General features: G+C 40.6%; 1 protein-coding gene across 4 annotated transcripts in view; it reads left to right on the top strand.

Moving 5' to 3' along the window:
* LOC110074293 (vascular endothelial growth factor receptor kdr-like) overlaps nt 1–15,531 on the top strand; it is a 144,168-nt gene that overhangs the window by 110,747 nt on the left and 17,890 nt on the right. For 2 of the 4 annotated variants that reach the window (XM_072981261.2, XM_072981260.2), the window contains 8 exons: nt 1,143–1,256; nt 1,724–1,812; nt 2,262–2,427; nt 3,708–3,805; nt 6,583–6,705; nt 7,034–7,145; nt 12,237–12,336; nt 14,213–14,318. In XM_072981261.2, coding sequence (XP_072837362.2) covers nt 1,143–1,256; nt 1,724–1,812; nt 2,262–2,427; nt 3,708–3,805; nt 6,583–6,705; nt 7,034–7,145; nt 12,237–12,336; nt 14,213–14,318 — 908 coding nt within the window. Of the gene's footprint in view, nt 1–1,139; nt 1,257–1,723; nt 1,813–2,261; nt 2,428–3,707; nt 3,806–6,582; nt 6,706–7,033; nt 7,146–12,236; nt 12,337–14,212; nt 14,319–15,531 lie in introns of all 4 variants that reach the window. The other 2 variants (XM_072981259.2, XM_078380692.1) reach the window with 1 other exon arrangement.

Raw genomic sequence — 15,531 nt, 5'->3', positions numbered from 1 at the left:
GTGTAGGGCTGCAGCTCCTATAAGCTGATGTCTCAGTCATGCTGGTGAAGGCATCTGGGAATTGAAGCCCAAAACATATGGAGAGCCAAAATTCAACTTCAATAATACAACCTACCAACCAGCAGCATCTTCTGCCTCCTCTCCTGAACTCTGTGTTTCTATGAATGTCAAGTCTCCTTCCAGATCTATCTAGACTGGTCTCTCTACTTTCTGTTGCATGGCATTTTCAGATCTCTTACTCTACATGATTTCAGAGTACAATTTCCATGGACAAGTTCATATAGAAAAATGCACATGACAGTTTGCTATTCCTGAAGATTTTTAAGCAAACATAACTAAGATAGTATCCCTGGCAGACAGAGACAACAGATCTTCCTAAAAACACACACTGGAAGGAATGTAGGAAGTTGTTTCAGTATAGATTGGGTCATTGCTCCATCTAGCACCATATTGTCAGCTCTGACTGGCAGCAGTTGTTCAAATTTAGAAGCAGGGTTCTTTACCAGGCCTTATTTGGAATATTCTTATTCCCTACCAGTCCTCTGTCCAAGGACTAACTATGCCCAACCTTGTTTAACTTCTGAAATCAGCTGTTTTATGATAGTATTGACAAATGTGCTGTCTATATTGAAAAATATTGAAAGATTTTGAGGGAGTCCTGTGCGTAAGATTGTTTGTGATCATTTAGACACTAAAGCCTATCATTCTGACTAACAAACAAGCTGGTGGGGGCTGAAAGAAACTGTAGACCAAAGACCACCTCGGATAAGTCTTTTTTTAGAATTTCAGAATGTGTACAACGGACCGCACAAAGATATTGCCCATAAGTAATATTCCTAGCTCTATTGACCTCTAGGAGGAAATGTGAAGAAGAGTTTCAGCAGTACAATTCAACTCTAGTACAGGAAGGAGACTCTGAGGACTAATGATTTGAGGGTCAAGACAGGAAGTCATTCCTTATCTGATGAGCAGATTCCTACACAACAGATACCAAAAGGGACCAGGGTGGCCTTTGTTACCTTCCCTTCCAGTGATGTGGTGGCAGTGCTTTGCTTCCTTTTTGAGTATAAACAGGATTTTGTATTTGCCCTTGTCAACATCCTGTTTGGTAAAGATGGCTTTGTCCTGTTTATCTCAAGCAGAGTGCGCAACAACCAACGAATGCAAGGCACTGATGTCTGAGCTGAAAATCCTCATCCATATTGGACACCATCTCAATGTGGTCAACCTGCTAGGAGCTTGCACCAAGCCAGGAGGTAAGATGCTGCTAATTACTCAAATCTCTTGCTTCAAAGGAACAAAAGCAGCTACAGTGTTAAATACTGCATCCTTAGAGTACAAATCAAAACAAAAATAAACCAAGGGATTTGGAAGGATGAAAAAATTCCAGGAACTCATGGGGGGAAATGGTACAAAGAGAGATAACAAATACATCATTTGGACATTGGAAAGTCCAATAAGATCAGTGTAGAAGCCAGAATAAATGGCATTACAAATGCTCCAGCCGGAAGAGCTCTATCACTGAAATCCATAACTTAAACAAACAAATTCAGAAGATTGATTCATTTCTCTCTTCTGACTTTTCTTGACTCAGAAATAAAAATTTTCTTATCTGTGTCTCATTTTCTAGAATGCCTGCAATAAGGAAGTTCTGCAGTCATTTCTACAGTGCTTCACTTTCTGTATTATCATTTTATGAACCTTGCTCTGATGATTTTTGCAGGTCCTTTGATGGTCATAGTAGAATACTGCAAGTATGGAAATCTGTCTAATTACCTACGTGGAAAACGAGGAGACTTCATTGCAAGCAAGGTAAGATGCTTTCTTGGTCTCCAAGACAGCTCCTCAAACATCCAGAAAAATACAATTTACAGACAGGTCTTGTTTCCTATGCAAGGGAATAATACAGTAATTCTCAGCCTAAAATTCACGTTTTTATTCACCCTTTGGTACTTATTATTATTATTATTATTATTATTATTATTATTATTATTATTATTATTATTATTATTATTATTATTATTATTATTATTATTATTATTATTATTATTATTATTATTGAGCAAAGAATGTCTCATCAAAATTGATGGCAGGAAATCTCAAACAGAATGTCATTCTTCAATAGGAATCTGGGTCTGGTTGGCTGTTATTCATAGCTGGAATAAAATCGTTCACCATCCCAATATTAGAGTATCCTAGAACCAGTGTCTACACACATAGATACAGAGATAAAGGGCTTTGCTGTGGATTTTATTTTCCAGCCCCAGGAAAATTTGGATCTGGCAGGAAAAGGGCTGGAGGAGTCCATTAGTGATTTAACAGAACTGATCAAAAGACGCTTGGAAAGTGTGGCCAGCACTGGGAGCTCTGCTAGTTCAGGATTCATTGAAGACAAGAGTTATACAGATTCAGAAGAGGAAGAGGAAGGTAAAAATATGGCTGCTTTCAGTTTCTTTGATATTATGCTGTTCTGGACCCCCACCCTTGTCTTGTCTCAAACTGTGTCTGTACTTTTCATTGCGGGTGCTCCAGCTCCTCAGTTGTAAGGACAAGCTAGAGAAGCGTCAAAGAGACTCCTTGTATGTCTGAAAGTCACATGATGTTGAAAAAATGTTCAAACAAAGTAGGCCACAACACAGAAACATAAATTTGTAATATCTATGGGTGGTTCTGGATAAGGAATTAATCAGCCATGTTTTTTCTCACTTTTGTGTGTCCTTCTTCACTAAGATAAAACAGACGAATAAGGAGAAAAAGAAAAAACCCTTTTGCCTCCATTTGGCGTCTTTTTTTTCTTTTCTTTTCTTTTCTTTTCTTTTTTTTTTTAAGAAACAAAGATTTGCAGAACTGAGAATGCCCAATCCATCCCATGAAATTTTGGATAAACTTTCTCTGAGCGACACACAATGTTAGGATTATATGAACTAAAGGAGCCTTTTTTTAAAAAAAAGATGTCAAGTCTGATCACCTTAATTTCACTATCCATTGGGATTACTGGAATGGGATTGTCATAGATGCCTTATGTAACCCACTGTCCTGTTTGAAGGTTGGATGCACCCTTTGAGAAGGTGGAAATGTCCTTGATCCTGTGTTTTCCATCCCCCCCTGTCTCACTCGCTCGCTCTCTCCATCTATCTATGAATTAAACAAAATGTAACTCAAAAATGTTATTAATAAAGATACTGGTGAAGGAAGAAGCAAAAGCAACTAAGGGCTCACTGAGAAATTGCTTGATTCTTTGTGGATCAAATCACTCAAATGTCCCATGCCTTCAGTTCCATTATTGGACAAGGTTATCGATGTAATCATAGCAACAGCTTGCCCTGGGGTTTGTGATATTCTCCTGCTTGTCAATCCTGAGGATGCAGAACTTCCTGTTACTTATAAATGAATTGTGGGATGTGAGTGGATTGAGGGTGGTATATATGGCTCTCCTCCTCATTCCATTCTCAGAATAACTCTGTGAGGTACATCTGGCTCAAAGAAAGTGAGGATCCCAAGGTCACCCAGTGAGTTTCATGAATCAATGTGTCCTAGAACTCAGATGCTCCAAATCTCAGTCACTACCATCATACATAACACCACACTGGCTGTGCTTGGGTCTGTTAGAGCCCTTCATATCAGGAATGATACTGATCTCTTGGATGTTTCTACAGTTTTCTTGTATGCTAATCATAATGTTCAAACAGCAGCCTACTCTCTCCTAGATGCTGATGATCTCTATAAGCGCCCCTTGACTTTGGAGGACTTGATTTGCTACAGCTTCCAGGTGGCAAAAGGCATGGAGTTCCTGGCCTCAAGAAAAGTATGTTATCAGTGTTGCTCAAGCTCTCTGCAGGGCGGTGGTAGTGGTGCTGAGGAGTAAAAGGAGGAGGGGGGCATGTATAAAATTGTTTAGCATGAAGCTCTGCCTTGGAGATATGATCATACGATCATTCCACTGAATGGATTTACAAATTGCTTTATCAGGAATCTTAGTTGTGCAGAGGAATCTCTGACTGCATTTACAACCTCTGTGCAAAGCTTCATAATCAACATGGAAAGTTCTCCAGAGGTACTGGGTACACTAGGATGTTAGGAGTAGGCTTTTATGTATGTTTTTATCTCAGTCTGCATTTTTAGCCCTAAAGGTACACAGGTTAAAAACACAGAGTAGGATAACGGTGTACATAAAAGTTGGGCTTTAGTACATTGGCTATACTCTTTATTGCTTCTGCAATAAATTCCTAATTATTTGTAGAAGAAAATCAAAGTTGAGATGAGTAAGACCTCTGAGAGTCAAATTTTACTGATTAGTCATTAAGTCATGTCCGACTCTTCATGACCCCATGGACCAGAGCACACCAGGCCCACCTGTCTTCCACTACCTCCTGGAGTTTGGTCAAGTTCATGTTGGCAGCTTCGATGACACTGTTCAACCATCTCGTCCTCTGTCATCCCCTTCTCCTCTTACCCTCACACTTTCCCAACACCAGGGTCTTTTCCAGGGAGTCTTCTCTTCTCATGAGATGGCCAAAGTATTGGAGCCTCAGCTTCAGGATCTGTCCTTCCAGTGAGCACTCAGGGTTGATTTGCTTCAGAACAGATAGGTTTGTTCTCTTTGCAGTCCTCCAATTCCTCTATGTATTCTTGCCACCTCATCTTCATGTCTTCTGCTTCTGTGAGGTCCCTACCATTGTTGTCCTTCAGCATGTCCATCTCTGCACAAAATTTTCCTTTAATATCTCCAATTTTCTTGAACAGATCTCTGGTTTGTCCCTTCCTATTATTTTCCTCTATATCTTTGCACTGTTCATTTAAGAAGGCCCTCTTGTCTGTCCCTGCTATTTTTTGGAAGTCAGCATTCAATTTTCTGTAACTTTCCCTATCTCCCTTGCATTTTGTTTCCCTTCTCTACTATTTGTAAGGTCTCACTGGACAACCACTTTGCTTTCTTGCATTTTCTTTGGGATGATTCTTGTTGCTGCCTCCTGTACAATGTTACGAACCTCCATCCATAGTTCTTCAGGCACTCTGTCCATCAAATCTAGTTCCTTAAATCTGTTCTTCACTTCCAATGTGTATTTATAAGGGATTTGGTTTAGATTATACCTGACTAGCCTAGTGGTTTTTCCTACTTTCTTCAGTTTAAGCTTGAGTTTTGCTATAAGAAGCTGATGATCGGAGCCACAATCAGCTCCAGATTTGTTTTTGCTGACTGCATAGAGCTTCTCCATCTTTGGCTGCAGAGAACATAATCAATCTGATTTTGGTATTGCTCATCTGGTGATGTCCATGTGTAGAATCGCCTTTTGTGTTGTTGGAAAAGAGTGTTCGTGATGACCAGCTTGCCCTCTTGACAAAATTCTATTAGCCTTTGCCCTGCTTCGTTTTGAACTTCAAGGCCAAACTTACCTGTTGCTCTTTTTATCTCTTGGCTCCCTACTTTAAGCATTCCAGTCCCCTATAATGACAAGAACATCTTTCTTTGGTGTCAGTTCTAGAAGGTGTTGTAAGTCTTCATAGAATTTCAGCCTCTTCAGCATTGGTGGTTGGTGCATAAACTTGGATTAATGCGATGTTGAAAAGTCTGCCTTGGATTCATATTGAAATCATTCTCTCATTTTTGAGATTGTATCCCAGTACAGCTTTTTTCAATCTTTTGTTGACTACGAGGGCTACTCCATTTCTTCTATGGGATTCTTACCCACACTAGTAGATATGATAATCGTCTGAATTGAATTGGCCCATACCCGTCCTTTTTAGTTCACTGATGCCCATGATGTCAATATTGGTTTTTGTCATCTCCTGTTTCACCACATCCAGCTTACCAAGGTTCATGGATCTTATATTCCAGGTTTCTATGCAGGGTTTTTTTTTTTTTTTTGGCAGCATCGGATTTTCCTTTCACTTCTAGGCACGTCCGCAGCTAAGCGTCCTTTCAGCTTTGGCCCAACCATTTCATTAGCTCTGGAGCTACTTGTACTTGTCCTCTGCTCTTCCTCAGCAGCATGTTGGATGCCTTCCGACCTGAGGGACTCATCTCCCAGCATCGTATCTTTTGGCCTTTTGTTTCTGTTCATGGAGTTTTCTTGGCAAAAATACTGGAGTGGCTTGCCAGTTCCTGCTCCATGTGGATCGCGTTTAGTCAGAACTCTCCACTATGACCTGTCTGTCTTGCATATCCCTCCATGGCATAGCCCATAGCTTCTCTGAATTACTTAAGCCCCCTTGCCATGACAAGGCAGCAATCCGTGAAGGGTGAGAGTCAAATACACTTAGCATATTTTTAGAAGAGGTGTTCCCTCAAGCAGTGAAAAACATCTGTTTGTCATAGCATACGATTTCCTCACCTACGTATCTTACATACTTTGTTTTGTAAGTGGTAATTACGAGGAAAACATAGGTTTTAAAGCCAGGTTCCTAAAAGCAAGTCCCCATGTGAAAGGGAAAACAGATTAATCATTACAAATACACATTGACCTTACCACCTAGCTTGCACAGGGACTGATCATGTCTGACTAATCATGTTGCAGCTTCACAGTTCAAAATAATTGAACAATACTTTCTGATTCCATTTGTCTTTTACCCTCATTTCTCCAGTGCATTCATAGAGATTTGGCAGCCAGGAACATTCTACTTTCTGAAAACAACGTGGTGAAGATCTGTGATTTTGGATTGGCTAGAGATATTTACAAAGATCCTGACTATGTGAGGAAAGGAGATGTGAGTGAGAGGATTTAAATTACCGTGTGATATATATGACTTCACTTAGAGGCTGTTAATTATCTACTGGTGTATTCGTGCATGTGTGCATGTGTTTCTGCTCTCAAGTCACTTCTAACTTTTGCTGACCCAATGAATCAATGACCCCCAAAAGGTCATATCATTAACAGCCCTGCTCAGATCTGGCAAACAGAATTACTTTATTGAGCTAATTTAACCAATGTTGGATGAAAAAGTATGTATCCCAATGTATCTCGTACATATATATATGTACAATATATATAAGTATTGCTACCATCCATGATCTCTTCCTTTCTTCATGTCATAGGCTAGGCTTCCACTTAAATGGATGGCTCCAGAAGCTATTTTTGACAAAATCTACACAACCCAGAGTGATGTTTGGTCTTTCGGTGTATTGCTGTGGGAGATATTTTCTTTAGGTAAGATTGCATGTGGGGTCTGATCTGATCTGGGACAGCTTCATGGGGTAGCCTGTGAGTACTCAAAATGTAGCTCAGCTATTCCCTGTGCTGGATTAAGTCAGAAAAGTGCTTTTGAGACCTGACTGCACATTTCTAGTAAACGTAAATCAGGCAGGACGCTGCTTAAGCCAGAAGGCTGCTTTCAGACAGACACTGATGTGGCTGATTGACATTTTGGCCTATCGTGCGTGTTTTTAAAGCTGGAGTTGACATTTTTAGCAGCTGAAACCAAGAGACTTTGTGGAAAACCCTAACCATGGCTTCTATGGATTAAAGCTGTTTTGACAGTGCAGAAAATCATTGTGTCAGACTCTTGTTTCCTAGAGGCTGAGTATGTTCAGCTCAAAGATCACAAGGGTGCTTGCCCTCAGTCCCATTGCTGATGGCTTCTTGGTCTACCACTAGTAATAGAAGAATTCTCTCAACGATGGAGACTTCTGCCCAAGATGCTCATGTTTGTAGAGTGTCCCTTCCTTTTTCCTAGAACAGTTCTCCCAATTTGCTGACCCTCTGAAAAATGAAACACTCAGAAGACCACATGTTGGCTAAAACCCTGTCATGGAAACAAAAAGATCTGTGCCAAATCTTACATATTCTTTTGGCAGTGCACAGGTAGAAGGAGGAGAAAGGATAATTCGGGCAAGCCATGAAATGTTTGGGATGGAAATATTCCTCCATTGTTTGTGGCTGTGTGCAGTGCTCATTAGCACAGCCTTCTAGGTCGTGATTTTTCCCCCTATTTTGTAAAAGAAAAGAAAAAAGTTCTTTCTTCACTAGCAGAATGTGACAGCACAATTGGGAGCAAACTAACACAGACAGTTTACAAAGACCTTTTGGAATCACCCATCTTGAAACTACAGTTGCAAGTAGTCATGTCAATCCATGAGAAAGAATCTATCACATGGCACATATGAAGAAGAAGGGGAGAGAATAAAAACAAAACTATTGTGTAATCCTAAAGCTCTAACAGATATATTTCAGATATATTTATTTGCATTAGTTGGGCTCTTTATTCAAATTCTTCATCAAATGTGATACAAAAAGGAAAAGAGAAAATTTTTCCTGATAGCTTATAGATTAAAAATTATGGTCACTGTTTATCAGCAACTTGTCTCACAGAGCTGTGCCATCACCACATCCTGAGGCATGGAGTTCCACAGGCCAACAATAATAATGGCTACTGTGCTATTATGCATGCAAGGATTATATCTTTGATATGCTTCCAGGATACAGTATCTTGTTGCGTGCAATCAAGTCTCATTTGACTCACATCAAGTCTTATCGGGTTTTTGTGAGATTTAAACAGTGGCTGTACCACCCTGTACCAGAATGCTTGTTCATCCTACTGGGAGGTATCTGCAACTCTGCCAGTTGTCATTGAGTTCGCTTTTATTTGGTGATCACTGAGAGGTAAACAGAGGGATTCATTTGCAAAGTGATTTTGGAGAAAGGGCGACTTTGAAGGAAGTGTTTTGTAGCCTTAAACAAGAACATGCCTAAGTCCTCTGCTTCAAGAACCCTGCAGCAAACATGATGTCAAAAATATTCCCCTGAAGGCAGAGTCTGACAAACCACAGAGCACAAAAACAGAAACCTGTCTCCTTCTCTAGAGATGCCATCTGAGTGATGCAGCCAGAGTACATCACATCCAAGTGACTTGGCCACTTAACAGGGAACCAGGGAACCAGCAGAACAGCCTGGAGGTGAATGAGTTGAATTAATTAGGAAAGGAAATTTATACTGGCGTCAGAAATATATTTGGGCATGCAGTAGTTAACTGTCAAAATTTGAAAAAATCAGTGCAAACATTCTTATTCCCAGTAGACTGTTAAAGTGGCAGGAATAGTTTTCATTTCAGCAGGTTTCCCTTTCCAAAACAAACTCTTTAACAGAAACAATGGATTGTTCTTTAAGCAGAAGAATGTGCAGGACCACAACACATTCTGGTCCTTGCACAACTTCTTGCATACAATTTCTGGTTAAGTGGCACAATTTCAAAAAGAATATTGTTCTTCAGAAGAGACATATCAGTAAAGATCATCCAGGAATGTCCTTGGTTTGGCACCCTCCGGTTTACAGCTCTCACTCACAAATATTTAATTGAGGAGCTGTGTCATCAAGGGACACCACTTACATAAAATGTTTTATAGATCATTAGGAACCAGAACATGAGGTCTTGTTTGTCTTTGTTGTGGGGTATGTTTGGGCTCCATCCTACAATTACCACTTTTATAGCTCCAACAGTCCACTGCCTTTACAAAAGAAAATATTGCAGCTAGTGAAAAACATGACATTTTATGGAGTCTCAGTTCCCTAACATACCAGTTATTAAACCCACTCCCATTCATTTCTTGGCGGGTTGCAGCTTCCTGTGAATAGACTGACGACATCTCCTTGTTTTGATTTTGTCAGTGATTATCTTTCTTGCATAGAAAATGGCTACTGAAATTTTGAATTGTCAGGTTAAGCCTGCTGCATTTTGAAATTGCCAACACAGTGCCAAATAGAACGGCAGCCCTTCTTGACATCTAATTTGCAAGAGCAGTGGAATGGATTTGTGGAAATAAGTTAATAGTTGATACTATAACACCAGGGGTTTTTAAAACAAAAGCAGAGCTTGGCAGAAGGCCACTAGTCACTTATAACCAAGGACTAGTTGTTTGCAAATTTCAGCAAACTTGTATCTTTCGGACCAAATTGTTCTCTTCTGCCTGTGCCTTGTGGGATTCATTTGTGGTTTAGTATATTATCTGCCAAACTAGGTTAACAGGCTGCTGCTGAACTAGCAATTTCAAATCCTGGTGGACAGGATAGGAATTCGGTTTGCCAATAAGTATGCAACGTGCAGGTTAATGGTGAACCACAGTGAAGCTGATAAAGGTGCACATCTGGGGAAGGGGGTAGGTTTTCAGCAAACAGAAGAAAGTGGGAAGGAGTACTTATCACTGAGGACATATTGGCTTAAACCTCATTTATAATCCCAAGTAAATTAGACCCACTGAACCAGTGGGAATCATATAGATGTTGGCTTGCCATTTAACAAGTCTATTCTAGTGGGAATAGTTATGCTCCCATTCATTCCTCCTTGTTCCTGTACTGCTTGTTTTGTTCCAAAGCCTGCAGTGAAAGCTGGGATACCACCAGTGCACAAACAAAACAGGAACGTGATGTGATGTAAAGTGGATAGGGATTCCTCAAAAGCAGGAGTAAAATTCAGATTCTATTAAACCCCTCCCCCTGTGTTAAATCCTAATTATGTGTCCATGCAAAATTATCCCTCAAGATTCAAGGAGTCCTTGGGGGGGGGGGGAACAGGCACTTTCCAGCTCTGGGCTCATGCCTGCTATTCTGTGGGCATACAGTCAAAGAAGACAGGAGATATGAGAAACAGTGAAGCAGAGTTGAAAAGAGGGCCACTCCATTCAAACACTTTTGCTGTTCTGAAGTGGAAACCATGGTCTATTAGAGAGCTGCTCAGTTCCATGGCAGGCTTTACTTTGTCCTGACAGTTGTGCTAGTCAGAATGATTCATTTGTGTGCCTTTTATTTTCCTTGTCATATTAGTTCAGTCATCCTTAGTGGAGGTGAGGGTCCCATGAGGCTTCTAAAAAGAATGAAGGACAAGGCTGTGGTGCCTCAGCGTCGTCTTCTGATACCTTTTCTCCCCAGTCCATTTTGCTGCCTTGTTTAGCACATTGGTACATCGTGAAAGTAGACTTTGTATCTGTCTTGCCATGATTTTTTTTTCTTCTGAGGGGGCATTTTGGAGAGCTGGAGCTGTTTGACTTAGTTGTGGCAAAGAAATATCTGCCTTGTTTCCACTCCTTTCTACATCTTTATGCTTTGATTGTTGCTTTGCCCTATGACACAAACTGCCTGGCATTCTCTGTGACAGGATGTGCTGATGGCAACTGGCTTAAAGATTCTCAAGTGCTAGGTGTGTTTACTTATTTGTTTCAAATATTTTAGCTGCCTTTCAGGGCCTGGTCTTCACAGGGTGCTTTGCAACTTAAAACATTAGAATTCTATTTTGAAAAAATTATGCAAGCACCATCTAAAAGTAAACTTTTTAGATCTACATTAAAGTAAATGCAAACTGCTAAAAATGTTTGTTAAAATAAATTTGCATATTTAAGAGCAGCAAACACCATTAAAACCTTTTCAGTTTAGTATGAGAGAGAACAATATTTTGTAGCCTTATTAAAAGTGGAAGTTCTCACATATACAAGTACAGTGCTAACTATTTCATTCTTGCTGAAGTCCCTAACATTTTCCAGGTGCTATTCAAAAATAAAATCATAAACAAAATCAACCAGGATGCATTAAGCTAAAATAAAAAATAATATAGGAAGGGCAGGGAGGCATGAATAAAAATTTCACTACATTGTTGGACTGAACATAAAGCTACATTGCTCAAGGAATAAGGCTGTTCTGAGTGAAATGGCTCCTCATATGAAAATATCTAGGACTTGCATGCATGCATACTTAATATCTTGACATCAGATTAGATATAAAATAATGCACATCATTGAACACTGTGGTTTTTAGACTGCACACCAACTGGGGCTATTATTTGTGTAAATTCTACTGGAACCTGGCCAACCCAGATGGAAAGCAGTGTCCTGTTTATGACCTGGTGGACTCCAAGGGGATTGCTCAGACAGATCAGAATTTAAGCTGGTTGAGTCCAGGTCATCAGCAGCCACTCAGGCAAGGGCCCTCTACAAATTGGCTCCAAAGTTTGGAGCCACCAGAGACCTCCCAGTGAGGAAGTTAAGTCAGGAAAGGGTGATCCCAAAACAGAGTCAAAAGGCAGTCCATGTTCAGATAACAAAGGGGGTCTGTCAGAGGCAGGAACCAAAGTTTTCAGGACACCTCATAAGAGCTAGAGCCAGCATTAGACACTGTTTGCAAAACAACCTTCCCTAGCCAGAATGTAAACTTGTAAAGCTGTGCTGCTTATATTCATTTCATTTCTCCAGGAGAGGCAAAAAAATGTTAAAGCCATTTCATGTGACATTCATTATGCATGTATGTTTGTGCCTACAGGAGCTTCTCCATACCCAGGTGTGCAAATTGATGAGGACTTCTGCCGACGTCTCAAGGAAGGAACACGGATGAGATCACCAGAATACTCAACTCCCGAAATGTAGGTTTTCCATTCCCTGAGACCAATGCACTATGGCTAATGCCTGCCTCTGTCCCTCACCAAAAAAATCAATCTATTCTCCCCAGGACCTATCCCCTTAGTGCTCTATTCACACATTCCAAAAAAAGGTTAATTGGAAAATATGACCAAGGAGAGAGTGATAGCCACATTCTCCTGCCTTGGTGGGGCTAGGGGTGGGTGGGAAATAACAATCACTACATAAAAATAGTGGTGAATTCTAAGGGGAAATGAAAAAGTATAAGGCTGTTTTCTAAAGATATGAGCCAAAGAAAAATCTCCACATTTTTTCTAGAGAATATCTTCTGAGAACTCCAAGACACTTCTAGTTTAGTCATTCATCAGTATGACCTTAAGGCTAAATTAACAGACTTTTGAAAGTGCAAATGGTGGAAGAGTATAGCAACCAACTCAACAAGCACACACAGACTTTATATCACTGTACCTGTCACTGTACCTTCCTCCAAGGAATCCTGAGAACTGAAAATTCTACTAGAAATAGCTAGCTGCCCCCAAGATATCACTGTACTGCAGAGCTCTAGATTCTTTGAGAGCAAGGAATTGCTGCTGTAGCTTTAGAAACACCTTTCAGAGCTTAGCTGGCATCCAGATCAAAATAAGCAAACTATGTAATTTGATAAAATACCAAATTATAAAAGAAAAGAAAGGGTGATCATGGTTGTTGTGGGTTTTTCGGGCTTCTTGGCCGTGTTCTGAAAGTGGTTCTTCCTAACGTTTCGCCAGTCTCTGTGGCCGGCATCTTCAGAGGACAGCAAACTGTCTTCAGAGCACAGTTTGCTGTCCTCTGAAGATGCCGGCCACAGAGACTGGCGAAACGTTAGGAAGAACCACTTTCAGAACACGGCCAAGAAGCCCGAAAAACCCTCAACAACCATTAGATCCCGGCCGTGAAAGCCTTCGCGAATACCAAGGGTGGTCACTTCAAAAGGCAAATAGTGAGGGGAGTGAGATGTTAGATGGCAGGCAGAGTGTATCTTGGGACCTATGCTACATCCCTAAGCTGCCTACTGTCTGCAGCACTGCAATAATAGAGAAAGAAGAATATTTCCAGTGGGCAACATTAAGAGGGTATTTCCAAGAAGTATGCAGCATTGCAAGATCAGGGAGAAAGCAGAGAACAAGTAGTTTGGGATGTAGCAGAGTAAAGCAAAAACCAGCACTGCTAGAGATCACACACTCATGCCTCTGCGATGCAGCGTAGGACAGAGTTATAACCATAAATCTGAACACCTAGGGCATTGCTGTCCTATTGGTTAACACTGGCATACATGGGAAAAGGACAGAGAAATGGGAAAGCACATCTGAGTATGTAGCTTTATTAGTTGTGTGCTAAACCATATTAGTTCCTTTGTTATGTCTTTACTTCCTCCTGGGAAGGCACAGCTAGAAGCGCAGAATCACTCGGGGCAAGTGGGTTCAAGTATTTTCAAAAGCAAATACCAAAACAGGGACTATCCCTGTTCTAGCAGCCATTGTTGCACCTTCTAAATTTCAGCACCCTGCATCAAAGCCCTGCTTGCTCTGCCCTAGTTATGCTTCTGGCCAGGGATCTCCAAGTGGGAGCCACTGGTTCACCTGCTGAAGACCAGGCTCTGTTTGTAACTTTCTTTTTGATCAGTCAATGGAGGGCTGGAGCCAGTGAGATCACAGGGGCTTCAGTAAGAGCTTCTGCTGCAAGATATAAAAGAACTAATGAGCTATGCACAGCTCACCTACAAAATATCTAAAACCATACAGTACATCCATTTCAGCATCAATATAAGCAAAGATAGCCACTACATGTGAACCACTATGACTTATCTTTAAGGCACAATTCATTTTCTTGTTTTGCCTGAAGCTACCAGACCATGTTGGATTGCTGGCACAGAGTTCCAACAGAGAGGCCCACCTTCACCGAACTTGTGGAGCGTTTAGGAGATCTGCTCCAGGCAAATGTGCAACAGGTAAAGGGAATCTATCTAACTGGTAGAAAACTCCAAATGCATGCATATTGTGAGACTTAAGACCCAGTTACCTAAATTAGTTTGTTAAAGGTTATATCATAGCAGGGAATAGAGAGCAAAATTCAGGGTATATCTTTTGCTCAAAGAGGGTCATATTTCACAAATCCAATTGTATTCAACCATGACAAGTAGGAAACGCATGTTCAATTATGTTTGAAATCCTTGCTTACCCCTGGAGGAACAGCAGCTTTTTATCAACCAAATAGCTTTCATTAGTTTTCAACCCCCGGAAAGGGAATATCATGTTTCTCTTTCATTCTCACTTTGAACATGTACATAGGCCTCATATTCTGAACTCATCATTGCATTGAGAAGCATAAACGTAAAAAGCTTTACATCCCACAAAGACAATTATATAATTGCCTGTTCCAGCATAGCTTAATCAACTTTTTCTCTTCACTTTTGAAATACATTAGTTACATAATCTTCAGTGGCCAGGTTTATCCTTTCCCTTTTCACTTGGCACAACAAATGAAATCAGTGGAGCTCAAGTTGGAGAAGATCTAGCTTGCTAGGCAGAAGTAAAGTATAATTTGTGAGATTCTTGTCATTGCTAGAGGGAGTAAGACAGAATGATGACAAGAGATGGGACATCTGACTCTAGGCTCAGGAAGATGGGAATTAAAAGTGCTGTTCTATGATAATACAATGGACTGTTTCTACTATATAATAGGAGTTTCTCCTGGGAATCAAGTTTTTGAGGATAGATACTGGACAAATATGTTTTTCCTCCTCTTCCAATGATCTCTCTCTAAGCACCCAAATCTTTCAGTGCTATGTGACATATTATTTCCCAACTGATCAATTTCAATACAAAAGCAGGCTCATTTGCCAAATGGGCATTGAAGTAAGCATGTGTCAGAATAAACAGTCTTTTCCTTTTAAGGGAGTTGGTCAAATTATGTATTAACTGCCCTGTCTGGTTTGACCCATAACCCCTTTCATCCCTGATCAGTAGCTATGCTGGCTGGAAGTCATGAGAGTTGGAATCCAGCAACATTTGGAAGGCCAGAGGCTCCCCAGCCTGTTTTTAAACTTTTAGCTGGAAAGACCCGAGTCCTAATCTCACTTCTCCAGGTGACCTCGGAAATGCTCGGCCACAGAAGCCAGGAATAAAACCTGAGTGCTGCTTCATTTGCAAGCTGTAAATCCT

Source organism: Pogona vitticeps, chromosome 11, assembly GCF_051106095.1.
Source record: "Pogona vitticeps strain Pit_001003342236 chromosome 11, PviZW2.1, whole genome shotgun sequence".
Lineage (NCBI taxonomy): Eukaryota > Metazoa > Chordata > Lepidosauria > Squamata > Agamidae > Pogona > Pogona vitticeps.
The sequence above is the reverse complement of the archived record's forward strand: the minus strand, read 5'-3'. Positions and strand labels throughout refer to the sequence as shown.